At 41.9% G+C, this 18,178-nt stretch overlaps 5 protein-coding genes across 5 annotated transcripts; 4 read left to right on the top strand and 1 right to left on the bottom strand.

Moving 5' to 3' along the window:
- Window positions 1-7,476: 7,476 nt before the first annotated feature.
- Window positions 7,477-8,225, top strand: J3458_009218 (uncharacterized protein). The gene has a single exon (XM_066119639.1). It carries the CDS (start codon window positions 7,807-7,809, stop codon window positions 8,125-8,127), a length of 321 nt encoding a protein of 106 aa, XP_065975435.1. The 5' UTR covers window positions 7,477-7,806; the 3' UTR covers window positions 8,128-8,225.
- Window positions 8,226-8,882: 657 nt separating this feature from the next.
- On the top strand, window positions 8,883-9,401 carry J3458_009217 (uncharacterized protein; the record flags this gene model as incomplete). The annotated part of the gene is made up of 1 exon (XM_007815717.2): window positions 8,883-9,401. One exon carries the CDS (start codon window positions 8,883-8,885, stop codon window positions 9,399-9,401), a length of 519 nt encoding a protein of 172 aa, XP_007813908.2.
- Window positions 9,402-10,538: 1,137 nt separating this feature from the next.
- On the top strand, window positions 10,539-11,788 carry J3458_009216 (uncharacterized protein; the record flags this gene model as incomplete). Its single annotated transcript, XM_007815718.2, has 2 exons — window positions 10,539-11,603; window positions 11,672-11,788. 2 exons carry the CDS (start codon window positions 10,539-10,541, stop codon window positions 11,786-11,788), a joined length of 1,182 nt encoding a protein of 393 aa, XP_007813909.2.
- A 1,065-nt stretch (window positions 11,789-12,853) lies between these two features.
- Window positions 12,854-13,300, top strand: J3458_009215 (uncharacterized protein; the record flags this gene model as incomplete). The annotated part of the gene is made up of 2 exons (XM_007815719.1): window positions 12,854-13,043; window positions 13,131-13,300. The coding sequence occupies 2 exons, from the start codon at window positions 12,854-12,856 to the stop codon at window positions 13,298-13,300; spliced, it is 360 nt and encodes a 119-aa protein (XP_007813910.1).
- Window positions 13,301-13,696: 396 nt separating this feature from the next.
- On the bottom strand, window positions 13,697-15,862 carry J3458_009214 (uncharacterized protein; the record flags this gene model as incomplete). Its single annotated transcript, XM_007815720.2, has 2 exons — window positions 13,697-15,299; window positions 15,357-15,862. 2 exons carry the CDS (start codon window positions 15,860-15,862, stop codon window positions 13,697-13,699), a joined length of 2,109 nt encoding a protein of 702 aa, XP_007813911.2.
- Window positions 15,863-18,178: the final 2,316 nt, after the last annotated feature.

The raw sequence follows: 18,178 nt of genomic DNA, 5'->3' as shown, positions 1-18,178 counted from the left end.
ATTAGATTAATAGCTTACTATTAAAGCTATTAATAGCTATTAGGGTAAGCTAGATTAGTTAATTTAAGCTCTTTTAATAATACTAATAATATTAATAAGCTTTAATTACTTAATAAAGCGGTTAAATTATTAGCTTATTAGAATCTTCGTTAATTTATTAGCTAAATTATTAGCGCTTTAAATAAATTTAATATTAAAGGTCTCTTATTAATAAGCTTATTAAATTTAGCTATTACAAATATTAATATAATAAAGAGTAATCTTAAGCCTTAAAAGATTACTATTAATAAGCTAAATTATTTATAAGTTATTACATTATATTATAAGCTTTAAATAATTTAGTTTTAGGTTTAGCTATTAAAAAAGCTTAAATATTATAATAGTCTCTTTAATTATATATATAAAAGCTAATAATTTAACTTTAGTAAACGATATTATAATTATATTTTACTTATTAGCTATTTAACTTATAGGTCTATTAAATAGTTAAATTATTAAGCCTTATAATAACTTTTAGGTTTATTAATCGTTTATAAAAGCGGTATTAAAAGCTATTTAAAGCTCTAGGTTATTAGAACCTTTATTAAATTTAATTACTAGGTATTACGTTAAATACAAGTACTTAATAACTTAATTAGTAACCTATTAATAGGTTTTTAACGAATTAAAGAGGAATTTAATTAGCTTAGCTATTAGTTTAATTATATTAGGTCTTTTAATAATTATAATATAATTAATAAAGCCGATTATCTGCTAATATTAATGAATTTAATTAGTAGTTATAATACTTAAATTAAATTCTAATTAATTTCTAGGTATTAGACTTTCTTTAAAGCTATCTCTCTTAAAAATATTAAATTTCGTAGCTAGTTTTTTAATATAAAAATTCTAATATAGCTAAAGCTTATAAGTAGCTTTATCTTAAAGAACCTAAATATTTAAGAACTATTATAGCTTATTAAGATTCTTTATATTATAGGTTAATTTAAGCTTTTAAATTATTTTAATTAATAGCTTTAAAAGCTATTTAATAATATAAAAAGATAATATTATTAACGTAAAAAAAGACTATTAATATTAGGCTATTAAAGATATAAGAGTCTTTTAAAGAAGGTATTAGATCTAGTAGCTTAAAGGTCTTATTAAGGGATTATTATTATAATAAGGCTAACCTTTATAGCCTATATAAGGCTTATAATAGCCTTATTATTTAACTAAGCCTTTTAAAGCCTTTAAGAAATTTAACGTAAACCTCTTTATTAATTAAGCTATTTATAAAGGTATTAACCGCGTTAAGTTACCTAGCTTTTAGGTTAAATTTAACTGTAATTACTATTAAGATTTAGAATAACCTTTTAACTAAGGTTATAACGTAAATCTTCTTATTATTAGGTAATTAAAGGTTACCTTATACGTATAAATAAGCCTTAAATTTATTAATGAATTTATATTTATTATATTTATATTTAAACACTTAAGTTAATAGTAATAAGTAATATAATCGTTTTATTTAATTAAGTTAAACGAGTTAAAAGGTCTCTTAGTTAGTTAAGGTATTATATTTAGCTTAAGTAGCCTTTTTAAATTTAAGCTTATAAGGGTACTTTTATAGCTCTTTTTAATATTAAGGTTTAAATAGTAGGCTTCTTTTATATAGCCTTTTAAGTTATTTAATTAAAAAGCTATTATAAAAGCTATTAAGAGCTTTATTAGAAGTTTATTATAACTATTAAGGTCTTTTATCTTAATTAAAAGGCTCTAATAAAGCTAGTATTAAAAGGTTTTAATAAGAGCCGCTTATATTAGATTTAAGGTCTTTAAAAATGTTAAATTTAAATAATTAACTTTCTTTTTAATTAGCTTAAAGGCCTTAAGTGTTAACTTTAATAATAGATTATATCTTATTAGTATTATTATTATTATTAGACTTAATATAGGTTAAAAATTTAAGCTATTATAGCTTTTATAATTAAATTTAATGAATTTAATATTAATAGAAGGTTTTTTTATTAAAGGTTATATCTTTAACCCGTTTAACTTTAATTTTAATAGAATCTATATACGAAAGATATTAATAGAGTTGTATTTAATAAGGTAGCCGATTTCTACGTGAGCTATTATCTTAAGAGCTCGTTTTGGAATGCCTTAAAGGGCTTCCTAGGTTATTAGCAGAGTATTAATAAGAAAACTACATTTTCAATTTTCAAAAAAGCTTAAATATTTAATAATAAATCTAATAAAATACTTAAATTATAATAATAAATACATAAATTAGCTAATATTATAACCAATTAGCTCACATAAAAAAGTGGGCCCTTCTAGCTTATTATAAGCTTAAAAACTAGATTATGTAATTTTCTAAAAACACACTACACTACACTATACTATAAAAACTACATTTTATAGTTTTTTAAGTTTTAAGCTTATAATGCTATATAAGGACCCACTTTTTTTATATAAGCTTATAATATAGAATTTATACTAGTTATCCGTAAAACTTATAATTCTATAAGTATTTTATTAGATTTAATATAATTTTTTATATTCGAAACTATAAAAACTATAAAACTATAAAACTACACTACTTCTAATGCTCTGGTTATTAGATAGGCCCTATAGCTATACGCGACTAAATGTGTAATATTAGGCCTATTTAAATAACCTGTATCGCGATTATTTAATTAGAGCTACTATTAAAGCTATTAAAAGGGCGTCTTTTAGTCTAAGCCTTATTATAGTAATAGATTATAAAGATAGGTAGTAGCTTTCTAAATTTTAAGCTATAATTTAATAGAAAGGTTAACTATTAGCTATATTATACGAGCTTTTAACCCTAGAATACTCTTAAACCTTTTAGTAAGGCTATTTTAAGCGGGTATATATAGTAATATAAGCTTATTAATAATACCTTTATAGTTAACCTAGGTCTTATAAGCTATTTAAAGGCTTTTATTATTATCTTAATAGATTTAATAAATACTTAATTAATATTACCTTTAAATTTAAGCCTTAAATAATTAAAGGGCTAATAATAGGGTATTTTAAGTAATATTTTTAAGCTTAAAGACTATTAAAAGGCCTAAGAATTTATCTTTAACTATTAAAGCTATTAACTTATTATTATAGTTAGGCTTAAATTAAAAGATATTAATATAAATCCTTTAAAAGAGTCTTAGGCTTATTATTTAAGGGCTTTTATAAGAGATAACCCTTTTAACCTTAGCCTTAAAATAGGCTTTATAATTAATTTATATAAGGCCTTAAATCTTTAATTTAATAGTCTATTAGATTAAATATTTAAGGCTATTTACGTTTAAGTAGCCTAGCTATTAGTATTAAAGGTTAATAAAGGCTATTTTTTAGGGTTAAGATTACACTAAATTAAATTAAAAGCTTTTAATTTAATAAATTTTATTAAATTTAATAATAGGCTACTTAAAGTAACGCCTTATATAAAAGATAACCTTATTATCCTTTAATATAACTTTTATAACTAGGTTTTAATTATAGCTCTTTTTTAAAAAGCTATCTAATAAAGCTATATTTATATGAAAGGTTAAAATAAAGGCTACTTACTTTAACTAAAAGAGCTTTATTTATATTTATAAAGAGATCTTTTTATAGCCTTTAATTTAAAGCTTTATATTACTTATAAATACTTCTTTAAGCTATTAAAGAACTTAATAGTTAATAAATTAATTAAGGTTATTATAAATGTATATATTTAACCTAAAATCTAGGATAAAAGAGTCTCTTAAAGGGTAAATATTCTTATAGATTAACTAGATAAATAACGCGGCTACTTGCTTTACGTAATTTAACTTATACTTTTATTAATTATAGCCTTTTTCATTAATTTAAGCGTTTTTAGCGTTTTTAGGCCCTTTAAGCTACCCTTATTTTTTAACCTTTTAAGCCCTCTAATATCTAGACCTTTATAGGCTGTATTATTCATTAATTTTCTAGGCTTTTAATACTTATAGAAAGCGTTTATTAGCTTCTTTAATTAATACTTATAAAAAGCATTTATTAGCTTCTTTAATTTAATGCTATTAAGGCCTAGATTACCCTAGCGCTCGTAAAAGGCCTTTATCTTATAAAGAACCTTATTAATAAGGGCCTTTATTTTAAAGAATACCTTATTATTATTATTAAATTTAACCTAAAAACGCGATTCCTTTTATTTTTAGGTTTTCCTATTACTTTTAATTAATTTAATTAAAAGCTTATTAATAGGCTTAATTAACTTTTACCTTAGTTCTTAATAGACGAGTCTAATAGCTTCTATTAAATTTAAGCTTCAATTTTAGCGTTAGGCTTTTATATTAAATCTCTAAGAGATTCGTTTAGGTATAAATACTAATAATAATAGTATTTTTAACTGTAAAGGTAATTTAAAGTTATCTTTAACCTTTTTTACTAATTGTTTTTAAGTTCATTTAATACCTATAATATATTTAAGGTCTTTAATAATAATAGGCTTTCTTAGAAGGTAAAGAATAAAAAACCGCTCTTACCTTTCATAGCCTTTTAATACTAGTAATACTATTTATATAAATTACTAATTTAAAAGTTATTTAAAACCTTATTTATTTAACCTTTCTTATTAAGGTTTAAGAGGTTTAAAATATAATTATTCTAGTAGCTTAAAAATATAGGGTTAATTAAAGCTATTATAGCTACGAAATCTAGGGTTAATTAAAGCTCTTTTATATTAAATAGGTTAATTTAATAAGCTTCTACTAGTACCTTTTATTAGCTTATAATCTAAGCCTTAATTTTCGTACGATTAGCGCCCTTTAATATTAATTTATATTTTAATAAAACCTCTCTTTTATATTCCTATAATATAAGCTATAATTAGGCTTATAATAGTGTAACGGTGGCTTAGGTTCTAAGGCACAGTAGGTCTGTTTCTTAGGAAGTAAGTCAGGTTAAATGCTACAGAGTAGCTTTTAAGTAGTATTATAATAAGGCCGTTAAGAGTATAACTCTTAATAGTAAAACTATTACTTAGATTAATTAATAGAGAACTAGACTATCTAACTATAGGAATACTTCCTCCTTAAGTATTCGTCTATCTCTCTATTATAGTCCTAGATCGATTAGCTTAACCATTAATCCCTTCAAACCTTGATCAACTGGCTTGAGGTTCGGTTGGTTTAATTCTCCCTGGTCGATGTGTTTAAACATTAACCTCTTCGATCGCCTCTTGGGTCACGTGGCTGGTCACGTGCCCCTGCCTTCTTCTTGTGCCCACGGGTCGTGCCTGTCCTAGCCGGTGCGGTCCCGTCCCGTGTCTTGTGCAGTGTCGTTCGTAATAAATAGCTTTAATTATCTTAAAACGCTATCTTTAATAACTATTATATTATAATAACTATTAATAGTCTTTATAATAAATTACTAAGTAATTAAAAGAGCTTTTTAATACCTTTAATAAGCTTAAATATTAATCTAATAGTTATTTATAAGGAATTTAAGCCTCTTAAATTAAACCTTATTAAGGTTTATAATTATTATAGCCTTAAGGTTAATATTATTAAATTAGGGTTTTTTTAAAGGGATAATAGTTATCTTATTAGGCTATTAAGAGTTAATTAAATGCTAAATACCCTAATTAATAGCGTACTTTCTTACGATAAAAATCTATTAAAACTAGCTTTTTAAACCTATTAGGGTTACTAATAAAGAACCTTTAATATTTATAGCTAGGTTAGTTAAGTCTTTTATTAAAGACCTTAAATATATTATAATTTAACGTTAAAATATCTTAAATTTAGTGGTAAATTAGGCTTATAATTATCACGTTAATAGCTATAAAAGCAAATTAAATAATAGAATTATCCTTAATTAAAGCTATTTAGGTACGAAAAATAGGCCCTTATTTATAGATATTAAGGTCGTCTAATAGGTCACCTAAAAAGTCATTAATTTAAGGGGTTTTACGGTATCCAGCTATTAAAGGTCCGGCTTTAATAGGGTGGTAGCGCGAGCCTTCTTTTGAGGCTTTTTCGTACAATCGGAAAGCAGCTATTTGAGGCGTTTTGGGGCTTATCGGGGTCCCCGATGAATAGCAGCCTTTTTCCATTGAAAGGGGCCTTTGGCGTTGATAGGACATGTACATCCTCCTCAGACACAGATATACTACAACTAAGAAGTATGATGGAGATCTAACGAAAACAACCTAGCCAATACCTCGTTTCCCTCCCGCAGCATCAAATCCTCCCTGCTGTAAATATATTTATTATTACCATCTTGGATATTCAGGCGTACCTTTTCAGCCTACAATGGCGACATGTGACTAATGAGATTCAACCGACTCGGTCATCCACGGCACGGCACTAATTGCGGGAGCCGGCAGTCGGATTACACGCTTTATAGCAGCTTTTCGACCCCAAGCGTCGAGAGGTGTGCCAAGTATCTGTGGTGACCACTACATTGGCCTAGCCTGTTCATAAGCCTTTAGCCAAATTGTGCGCGCGACGCGCCAATGCTTTTAGCGTCGGCTCATTATGCTCTTCTCCTACCAAGTCGGTGGATTTCGATCACGTCATGGCACATGAGATGTCAAGTGTAAGTAAGAAAAAACACACACAGTAAATACTCACTCGAAAATTATTCTGAAACAAGACAGTGATTCGTGCTCTTGGATGACGCTTGCCATAACGTCCAAAACCCCAGGCGGGCAAGTTTTTTTTTTTGGAGCGTCCAACTTTGCGCCAGTGTTGGACAATGAAGAGTTTGAAAGAAAAGGTAGATAGGGCGACTAGCCCAGGGAGACAGCAGCGGTCGGGAATTAGCTTCTTATACATAGTCGCAAAGCACCACGCGTACAATCCTGCCAACACTGGCGAGTCTTCTGCGGCCTGTGGAACTAGTCAACACCCCTTTTGGCCATGACATCAGTAAATAGCCGAAGGCACGATGTCGAGGGCGCCATTACGAGACGGGAAAGTTTCTACTAAGTACAGGCTTCTGGAAATCAGCTGGCAATTGTAGGCCATCAAAACCAGACGATATAAATAGTTGTCGAATCGCCCCACGGCTAGGATGAAAACAATGGCTAGGCCACTTCCATTGACCTCAAATACCAATGATAGTATGTTGGTGCTTCTTTGCTTATATTCTTCACCTCCATCAGCGTCACTAACGCCAGCGAATCTACGCAAGATGTATTCACCATCCTTGGCCGTATACCTCCCGAGTCTGTTCATAGCCTTATGTGCGACTCTTGTCTCTGCTTCTGCGCTGTTACCCAAGCAACAACGTCGACAAGATTGGACCTTCGGCCATGCCGCGATTGAGGGGGTCAGTTGTCACGTATCCGTCTTCAACGCCTGCCAGCACTCCCACGAGCTAACACGAGTGTTTCGCAATGTACCAGGCACGTTTATACCCACGTGTCAACTTCAAGGGTCTTCCTACTATTATCCCGTTGGACGAATCCTTCTGCCTCACTCTACCAAAATCGATGTATGGGTACAAACCTGGGTCCAATATGCTTTTTTGGGTTCAAATTGACAATCAAGAAAGAAAAAAATCGCAAAACAAATAAACGCTAACAATGTGGAATAGTCAGTGGAGGGTGTCTTCTATGTCGATTCAGCACTCGGAAGCCGAGTGCTCTATTTTCAAGTAGGTTGACATGTGGTCTCGAGTGCATTTTCCCTCCTCTCGGGGGCCATGCGCTGACTTGAGCTCTAGAGACATTTATTGTGAGGAGATGATTTGGGCGTCGATTAGCCGAAGCATCCCGGATATGAGCGTGATTGGGTCCAATCGTATCACTGGAAGTGTCAGGTGCCAATGGAAGCGGTGATGCTTCGAGATATGCACGGCGTTTGTTGCGTTGGAGGCTGGAGGAAGCTGTGGTTGTCTGCCCCTGCGCGGATTTTGTTCTATGCGAATGGGGTGTTTCCTATGCCGTCATGTGAAAGGTCAGAGGTTGGAAACCACGGCCATTTGGAAGTGATGGTGGATGTAACGCTCCTCAGCGATCAAGACGGATCCAGAATGGGAGGGGAAAAGGACCTGTTTTGGCTTCTGGTTCACATTGACGCTAGCTTGACGGCGCTTCTCCGTTGGGCGATAGGCATCCCTACAGGAACAGCGTTATATTCAATATGAAGGGTGTTTAAAAGTATAATCGGGCAGCAGATAAGGCAGATCTCGACCTCGGGGCGCAAACTTCTCGATGCTGTTCGTGGCCGGTTACTAGCATCTCGGGCAAAGGTTGATGAAGGTCACAAGCATGGCACACGCGTGGGACGCTGAAATAAGCTAAAGCTAAGTCTCCGATAATGGAAAACCCACACATGCCATAATGATTCAACGGCGGCCGGAGTGACCCCGGTTGCTTGTTTGACGTGGGGTGGAAAATGAGCGCGTAAATGAGGCTCACGTGGTGTCTCGGGCACGTGGATGTACTTCGTACTCGCTCGATTTGACGCACACACCTCGAGGCTTCAGTCCGCTTGTCTTACCAGCCAACTTTGTCTGCTCACGTCCCAGCACGGCCAGAGAGGCGGTTGAATTTTTCAAAATAATTGCGTCCATCATGGCGACGGCGCGTGCAGATACTCTCGGATCTTCACCTTGAAGTCGGTCAGCAATACTTGTCCTTCAAATTCCCCGTAACAGCCCCATTTCTGCTGCTGGCTGGCGATATTGGCCGGCTGATTGATTATATTGACTACAGAGCATTGCTCCGAGAGCAGACGTCTCGTTACGAAAAGGTTTTTCTAGTCGTAGGGAACCACGATTTTTACGGCCTTAGCCAAAGCTTGGGCCTGGAAACGGCCCAGCGTCTCTCCAAGAACCCTTCGCTTGCGGATCGTCTCGTGATCTTAAACCAGTCTCGATGGGATAGTCCAGAGTCCGACATGACTATTATAGGCTGCACACTCTGGTCCTCAAAATCAAGGGACGCGTACGATATTGTACAGTCAAAGATCAACGATTTCAAGAAGATTGACGATTGGAACCTACAAAAACACGACGAGATCCATCAGGTCGAGGCTGCTTGGCTACGTGAGCAAATCATCACTCTTCTTGCAAAGGAAGGAGGACAGAAGCCTAGAGAAATATTAGTGGCGACGCACCATGCACCGTGTGTAGCAGGCACTTCTCATCCCGATCATAGCAGCAATACGGGGACGGTGGCATTCGCTACCGACCTCATTACCCAAGATGGTGCGCAAGATGGCTTGGACCATGTCAAAGTCTGGGCTTTTGGCCACACGCATTATTCCACCGACACGGTACGAAACGGTATTCGGCTAGTCTCTAATCAACGTGGCTATGTGATTCCCGGAAGTACCACTCCGAGAGCTGAGCATCGGGATGCGGGCGTTGGTTCTGGTTCTCGCAACTTTGATATTACCATGACGGTTCCTTTGTAGTCTAGCAGAATCTCTTTTCGACGCTACTTCATGTCTTCTTTACTCTCTCTTCCAATATGCGGCCGGCCAAAATATCGCTTATTCCGCCTGTGATATGGCAAAGGCCACTACTATCAGCCTATTTTCGCTTCTTCCAGATGCTCCACTGTCAGCTCGTTGGCGGCCATACGGAGGATCATTGTGTGAAACAATCTAGGTTGATACTGATTTTCGCAGCTCGCAAGCGCAACAATTTATATGGCAACTGCAGCCGCCAAAGATGGCTTTGCCGCTGTTGAGCCAAAACTTCTTCCCTGGCCACGACATGTATCAATTGATGATAGACTTCCTCTTGGATAGGTATCCTGAGGGTTTACCTGTCTTACCGGCACTCATTTGACGTTATCAAGGGATTAAAGCAACATATGTATGTCCCAGGGAGATGGAGATGCCAAGGACCTGCTATCCCCTGTTATGGAGTTTATTGTCGCTCGAACCCCTTTACCGACCAACTTCATTCAAGAATCCGCACCACTCGCACACATGCCTGAGCAGCATACACATGACTACAGGCGCCAAAGAAAATTGTCTCAAACGCCTTTTCATTTCGGGGCCAAGAGGCGACGATGCGTACGACAATGGACTCGGGTATACGCATCAAGACGCGTGAAGCCGGGCGCCTCATTACGCGGCACGTGATTCAGCTTCCCAGCCGTGTGGTGATATATCACATAATTCGCTACACCGCGTCCTGCCAAAAAGCTTCACCATAGTCTGTAACTGCTGGCAATGTCGTGGTTCTCGACAGCGGCAGCCTCGCTCGTGGCCTTGGCCCTCACCTACCAGCTAACGACATTCCTGCGTCTACGCCATGTTCCTGGCCCCTGGTGGGCGGCCTGGACGCCGTTCTGGCTTGTGCTCATGCAATTGACGGGACGGATGCACTTTATCCTCCACGACGCGACCAAGAAATACGGTAAGCGCCGTCATGACTTGAAATAAATCGAGAACAAGCCGTGAGCTAAGACAAAACCCATCACCTCCACAAAACCCGTTGCGAGAATCGGCCCCAACTGGGTCGTATGCGGAGATGCCTCTGAGCTCCGCCGCATCTGGGCAGTGAGATCCAACTGGACGCGATCATGGTGGTATCGCGGAATGCGCATCGACCCTTACAGGGACAGTTCGTTTTCCACCATAGACGACAGGTTGCACAGTGCTATCCGGAACAAGCTGATCCCCGGCTACGGTGGCAAAGACGTCGACAACTTGCACCAGCATATCGACGACCAGGTTGCCAACTTGGTACGGCTTCTAGACACAAAGTATGTGTCGACTGACCAGAGCCTCTACAAGGCCGTTGACCTGGCACAAAAAGTCCAGTATTTTGCACTAGACGTCATATCCACGCTTGCGTTTGGCAAGACGTTGGGCTATCTGGCCGAGGACCAGGACAAGTTTCGCTACATTGAAACTACGAACCAGACTGTGTATATCCTGGTGTCCACTACGCTCATACCCGGCATGATTAGTGTTTTGCAGTCCCCGTACTTGAAATGGATGATGCCCCGGATCGAGGATATGGCTGGTATCGGCAACGTAATCAAGTTTGCCAAGGAAACCGTTGGCGAGCGGTACGGCGCTGATCCTCTCGTCAAACAAGACATGTTGGGATCGTTTGTAAGGCACGGCTTGGACCAAAAGGACAGCGAAACAGAGGCACTGGTACAGCTAATTGCCGGGTCGGACACCACCGCCACGGCCATCCAATCGACCATGCTGTTCCTCATGACTTCACCACAGGTATATGCACGTCTGCAAGTTGAAATTGACCGAGAAATCGAGAATGGACACATCTCGTCTCCCATCACCGATGCCGAAGCACGGGGGTTTCCATACCTCCAGGCCGTCATCCTCGAAGGTTTGCGCATGTTTCCCCCCGCAGCAGCCTTGTATCCCAAGGTTTCTACCCAGGATGAAGTCTTGTGCGGAGTGCCCATTCCAGCGGGCACAAACGTTGCCTGGTCCCCTTGGTCCATCATGCGAGACCGAGACATATTCGGCGACGACGCCGATATATTTCGGCCAGAGCGCTGGCTGGATCGCACTGACGAATCCAGGCCCATGGAGCAGACTGTCATGATGGCCTTTGCAAGCGGCAGCCGGTGGGAATGTCTGGGGCGGAATATCGCCTTGATTGAATTGAACAAGGTCTACGTCGAGGTGAGCACACGGACTCGGTAGTGGTCTTTTTTTTTCGGCTTTGAATCATAATGCTAACTTGGGTTTAGCTCCTTCGACGATTTGACTTTACGCTGCTTAACCCATTGAATCCGTGGAAGTCGTTCAACGCAGGGCTGTTTAGCCAGACCGATCTCAATGTTAGAATTACCCGGAGGGCGGGCTGATGAAAATCTCCCTTTTTTTTCCAACTTCCCCCCGTGATCTTTCATCTGCGCGAGTACGTGGACGTGAAGCAACTTATTTTGCTTTTGGCAACCACTCCTGATTATGTAGGATACCCACCTGATGCAGAATATTCCCGGAGCCGACATTGAAATGTTCAATACTTGGTGCAAATAGAATCAAGCAAAACTTCCGACCCACGGCGCTACAAGTTAATGGCAACGTAGTCAACACTACCAATCGGGTACCAAACCGCCCACACCCAACGAGACCGACATTGATGAGACGCTAGAAATCTTGTAGCCCTTTGCCCCAACGAATCCCAATACAAGGCCATGTTGCCTCTTTCCTCACGCACCATCGGACCACAATAGTAAATCCAGCGTTAAACACGTATCCCGAATTTTGCCGCAGAAAGCTACTGCATCGAGCATCTTCCGCATGGACCATCCTGGCGCCCACTTTGGACAAAAAAAAAAAGGGCAGGACAAAACCAGGCGGAATAAATACCCATGCCACACCAAGCATCTGGCTGCGAGCGTGCGACCTTGACCCCAGTCCATCCCAATTAAAAGCAATCAATCTCATGCCCGAGACAGTGGGTGGGGAAACCCTGTCGAGCTGAACTGCACCTTGTTCCTCGTTTCTCCAACCGCCATGGCCACGATCCGCCTGGCTGAACCATCCACGCCACTCGACTCGAATCGGCATCCTAGAACCACAGACGGCGCAGCATTTTCTCCACGACACTGCGAAGTAAAAGAAGCCATGCCCATTAAGCTCAAGGCCAGAGATGGCGCAGGCGCGATCCTCTCCGATGGCGCATCCAACCAACCTATGACGTATCCCCTCCAATGAGGGCATCTCCTGCGCGACGGATTTTACCACTCCCTCAATCGCAGCCACGGCTCATCTTGCAGCATCAACTCACCTCGGCGAGACAAGTCTTTGATTTTCTGCCCGAATCTTACATCTCCCGCGGCGTATTCGGCATCGCATCCTGCACGACACCTGTCAGGGATATCATTCGTCGATTTTTATCCCCTTCTTTTCTCGCCACTACCACAATGGACTTTGTCAAGAAGGTGGCCGATGGGCTTGGTGGAAGCGGCAATAACCAGTCGGGTCGGGAGAATGGAAATAACCAGGGAAGCAGCGGTAGCAACAGCGACGCCGGAGGCAAGCTGATGGACTCGTTCAACAACATGGCTGGTGGGGGCAAGCAGGGCGAGGCGGACGAGGACGGGCTAGATAAAGGTATGTGAATGCATCGGGGTGTAACACGGCATGGCCATGCCGCTCTTCTGGGTCGGTTTGGACTTGAGCACTAACTCTCCGGTCCAGCCGTCGACTTTGTCCAGGAAAAGTTCCTCGGGCAAGGTGATCAGTCCAACGAGACGGCTGCAGAGCAAGCCAAGGACGAGGCCATATCTGATTTCATTCGGGACAAGTACAAAGAAACCACTGGAAAGGACTTCTTCATCGCCGACAAGGACAAGAAATACGGCCTTTAGTTTCGTCAAGTTGCACGACTGTCTTCTCAACCTATCGGTGCTGTGCTAATGCATGCCTTATTACTACTCATATACTGTGTCGTGTACCCATGTATCATGAGTTTACCTACCTAGGTAGTCAAGAGGCAAAACGCAGAAAAGAAAAAAAAAGACTAGTCATCAGGCATTAGGCTTGCCGTGCCTTTTTGGACTTGCTCATGTCCATCTCTCCCAATCCCCCTTTTCTCCCCCCCGACATGCCGCTGCTGAACTTTTCAAGTTTCCTTGACATATGTTTGGTCATTGCAAAAGCTGCTGTTTCATATCCCAAGAAGTAGGCTTGCTACCGGCCTAGTGTGAAATCCATTACGCGAGGCAGCTGCCTTACATTGTCAAGCGTGTATCTCCGTTCAATCTCTACTGCCCTCCACTGGGAAACTGCTGATAAGTCATCTGGGGCCCATATGGATATCTTCCTCTAAACCCTCCTCTTTGCCCATACGGACGCCACGTACCCCGGAATTGGCCGAAAGTTCCACGACCCCGGGTGTGGTCGCCACATTGCCAGCCTCTGCCGTGGTGTCCCTGCATATTCACGGGATGACCTCCTTTGTGATTTCCTCTCCATGATGAATCCTGGAGCTGGTTTGGCGTCCTATCCGTTCGGGTTTGATCCCTAGTCTCCGCATCCGCGCCTGAAGCGCCAGCCGACTCACTGGCAGCTGCGTCGCTCGATGTCCCTGATCCATTTTGATGCTGATTGTTATAATTGCCACCCCGGCGGCCACCTCGGGGTTGCCCTCGTCGTTTGTTATTATACGGTCGTCGAGTTGCTCTGGGTTTGCGGTCCACGTAGAAATCAATCTTTTTAACAGGATCCGTGACCATGATGTTTTCGGATAGACCACATCTCTCTAATTCAGCCGCTTCGGCCGTACACACTTGAAAGATGTTCTCAAGCTTTTCGAGCCCTTGCAACTCAGGAACCCACATTCGAACGTAGGTACCCTCCTTGTCGTAATCAAAAGCCTGTTTGACAGGGTTAAATGTGCGAGCGTCGCCTCGAGGATCGTTTCCTGTGCCTGCCACATATTGCCAATTGGCCCAGTTGGAGGATACGTCATAGTCCACGAGCATCATTTCGTACCACTCTGCTCCATACCTCCAGTCAATCTCCAGATGCTTGGAGAAAAAGCTGGCTGCATTTTGCCGTGCTCGGTTCGACGTATAACCTGTGTGAAACAGCTCACGTTGCGATGCATCTATGATTCCCATCCCTGTGGTGCCGTTTTGAAATCGTTCGAGGATCTTCGAGATTTGAGCAGGAGGTGGTTCTTGCTCGGAGGCCGCTTTCTCCTCATTTGCAGTTTTCCATTTTTTGTCGTAGCTTCTGTCCTGTCGAAATCCAGAGAGCCTGAATAGTTTTCGCCCAAATTTGGCCGTGCAGAGCCGCATGTAGTCCCGCCATAAGAGTTCGAATCGAATGCCTTTTGTTCCGTCATTCTCGCCCTCGCCATATCCAACAGCGTCCTTGTATTGTTCGTCTGTTCCATCTTCCAGCTTCAAGAGCTCTTCATGAATCTGCCTGGCGGTGAGACAGCCCAAAGACAAATATGCGGATAACTTGAGGCTATAATCCACACCGACGAGGCCATTACGGGTATCCTTGTACGATGTCATGGCACTAGACTTTCCCAGGTGCCTCAGCCTTGCCCAACCGCTTGTCTCGCCGCCAGTGAAAGGATGGCCGTCTGTGGCATCCTCGGGGCGTTTGGGAGGATTGTCCATTATGTGCTCGAGTGGCTTCACTAACCTTTTCTGCAGATCTTCTAAAGATACTGGCGAAACGAAGGGATGTGCTTGGGCAGGGATTGACTCTTCTTCGGGAAATGCTGGAAGCGATGATTTAGCCGGCCTTGGTAAACCCTTGCGAGGCTTCTCTCGGAGAGGCTCTTGAGACTTTCGATAGGTTGTGAAAACATCGGGTAAATCCGCTGGGCTTTCCAGACCAGTGTCACGGCTAGAAGCATGCTTAGTGTGACACGAAGCCAATCATGTATAAGAGATGACAACTCACTCGTCGACAAAATACTTTTCGTCTTTCCATAGCTCGAATTCAATTCCTTGCTGGGAGCAAAGAGAGGATATTGATTCTTGCTCCTGCACCTCTTCCCAAGAAGGCTCTTCTGTCATCCAGACACTGCTGACACAAGGCACTGCATCTTTGAGCTCCTTGACGAGGTGATCAACGACATCCTTTACGCTCCCGCATCGAATTACAAGGCCACTGCCCAATTCTTCAAGACTTCTCTTCAAATTCCAAACTGCTTCGGCGGTAAATTTGGCTCGATGAGGTCCACAACGCCAGAACTTGCCCACCTGGCTTTTAGCTGGGGGATACGGTGACTGTTCGCCGTCCTTAAGAAATCCAGAAAGCTCTACCTGCTGAGCAGAAAACACATATACAGGCAACAGATGAGTGAAGCCATGGTCGGAGGCGGTGGCCAGGTGGTGCAAGATGGGATTGTCAGCCACTCTCAAGTCCCGCCTCAGGAGGTAAACCAAGAGTTTACTTCTAGACATGTCTCGTCACCAGCTGAGGATTCGGACTGGTCTTGATCTGTTCCTATCTTTTCAATGACCAGACTGGCTAAGCCAGGTTTGTCGGCGAGCGGCTACGATAAAACCAGCTGCGGTTCTCGATGGTGCGTGAAATTGTAAAAGAGCCAAGGCTTTGGGACTGGGGCTATTTTGAATTGTGAACAGGTATGTCTTTTTTCCCTCCCTCCCTTAGAGCTGTGAGAGCCCACTTCAGGCACCACGTCGACAACAACGTGCGTCAATGGGACCGATGAAGGTGACAGGGCCCAGGTAGCCGTGACGAATTCGCAGGGGACAGTGCCTGGCTCGGGGGAAAACAAATAGTATTTGTTGTCTAGGGGCTTGTGGGTCAGACGATCTGAGATGCTGCAGCGCGTGAAATGTGCCTTCAGAACATTGAGGCCCTATCTATGATACGTCATGGAGCTTGTCTCGGAAGAGCGGATGGAATCCTTGGGAGGAAGATAGACTGCCAGCCTACCCCTAGGTAGTGGATGCCCTGCGGAAAAGAGACAGGGAAGCAAGTGACTTTAGAATAGAGCAGCAAATCGGGCAAATGAACCAGACCAGACAGCTGTGACCTCCCCCACTAGTTGTACATAGGTGCCTAAAGATTTCTACCAACGACCAGTCGAGCCTGGACTGTTCACTGTGTTCAATCCCCAGGGTGACGGTTGGAGGGCCTGCTGGGGTGTCGGTATGTGAATACTAGACCGCAATGTAGCAAAAGCCGACGGGCATGCAGGTAGTAGATGCAGTTGATGGAGAGCCAGCACCCGGATTTCAGGGCTCGTAAGGCGCTCGTTTGGACAAACCTGCCCGCTAACAGTGGCCGAATCGCGTGACTTTCCTTTGCTGTTGCTTTTGCAACGAGACGGAGCCTGGTATGGTGATGCAGGGGCCCGTTGTCTTTGGGTGGCGTAGCCGCGTACTGCCGAGAATATTGGTAATATGTATATCAAACAAAGCTACCAAAAAAAATCAATTGAGTTTGCAAGCGTCGTCCTTATGTCCCTCCACAGACAAGATGACACGGCCGCGGCGCAGTTGCAAGCTACAATAATTCTTCAGAACGGGACTTGCATGTCGCCAAGTTGCGTGTGAAGCGTTGCGAAATTGATCGTGAATGCCATACAGAATACAGAGAAGTTGGAGGAAGACAATGCCGGATACGAGACAGGGGTCCGCAACCAAGGTTTCTTGATGCTAGGGTTAGTTCCGGCCCGTATTGTAAGTATTTCTTGTGTCGTTGACAGCCTGACTGGCACTGGCCTAGCCCAATATTTAATTAGCTTCTCCGGGAACCCCGAGCTCATCAAAGTTCAGACTAACACCAGTTTTACTTCCCGATTGGCCCAATGCGAATCATAGATATCTGACTGTTGACCCTCGAGCCGTTCAGATGGGAGAAGGGCTGGGCCAGAGCCTGAGAGCTATTGTCCATGTAGGCGTCATTGACCATTGTGTCTCAAGAAAAGGTGAAGGCGCTGCTGGAATCTGGAGCGCAGTAGAACCGTGCCGAGTCGGTCTCGGGGCCAGCAGGGCCAGACCAAGTCGACCGGGTGCAACATGTTGCAGATTCGACGTTCTTGTGGCCGATGTCAAAGGCCGTCTCCACGCAGCCCAGATCGAACCAGCAGGGGCATGCAGCCCACTCTGCCGGTGTCGAACCGTGTCGAGCCGGGGTGACGAGTGTGTGGCGGCTTCGCGGCTGCGGATGGGTGGGTCCATAATTCAGGATCTTTCTTCCGACTTGCTCATGCTCAATGTTTCCATTGTTCAACTCGTTATCGCTGTCGAGAGTGGTGGGAAGCAGTTGTCTATCGGCAAGCTAGTGAGGACAATGGAGGAACACTTGGATATACCCGGATGTCTGGACGCCCGCATGGACCAGACCAATAATTCGGCCTTGTGATGGTTGCGTGCGGTGCTTAGCAGGCTGAGGCTGGTGGGAAGACGTCGTGGTTTGACGGCATCGTACATCGTCAACAACCAGACTGGGGAGTGCATACCTACCCTAGGTACCTAGGTAGGTAGATACCAGGTATGTACATGTACCTTGGCAGCCGGCAGAGTAGATATGATGCTGGCGAAGTAGGATGCTGTTGTCCGGGGGTTGCAGAGGCGGAGATGTCACATCTGTGACTTGACATTTGAAGACTTTTCGGTTTTCAGCCGCCCCTGTGTGCCAAAATTTCGCTTTGGCAGCCTTGAGCTTCACAAACTTTGTACCTGCTTTCAGCCGACGCGGTCGTACTTGCCTGCTAGATACTTTATTAGCTGACCAAAAAAGCAAGA

Source organism: Metarhizium acridum, assembly GCF_019434415.1.
Source record: "Metarhizium acridum strain ARSEF 324 chromosome Unknown scaffold_141, whole genome shotgun sequence".
Classification (NCBI taxonomy): Eukaryota; Fungi; Ascomycota; class Sordariomycetes; order Hypocreales; family Clavicipitaceae; genus Metarhizium; species Metarhizium acridum.
The sequence above is the reverse complement of the archived record's forward strand: the minus strand, read 5'-3'. Positions and strand labels throughout refer to the sequence as shown.

Excerpts from the sequence above, each read along its gene's own strand:
- J3458_009218 (XM_066119639.1), top strand. The coding sequence starts at position 7,807 with ATGGAAGCGGTGATGCTTCGAGATATGCACGGCGTTTGTTGCGTTGGA.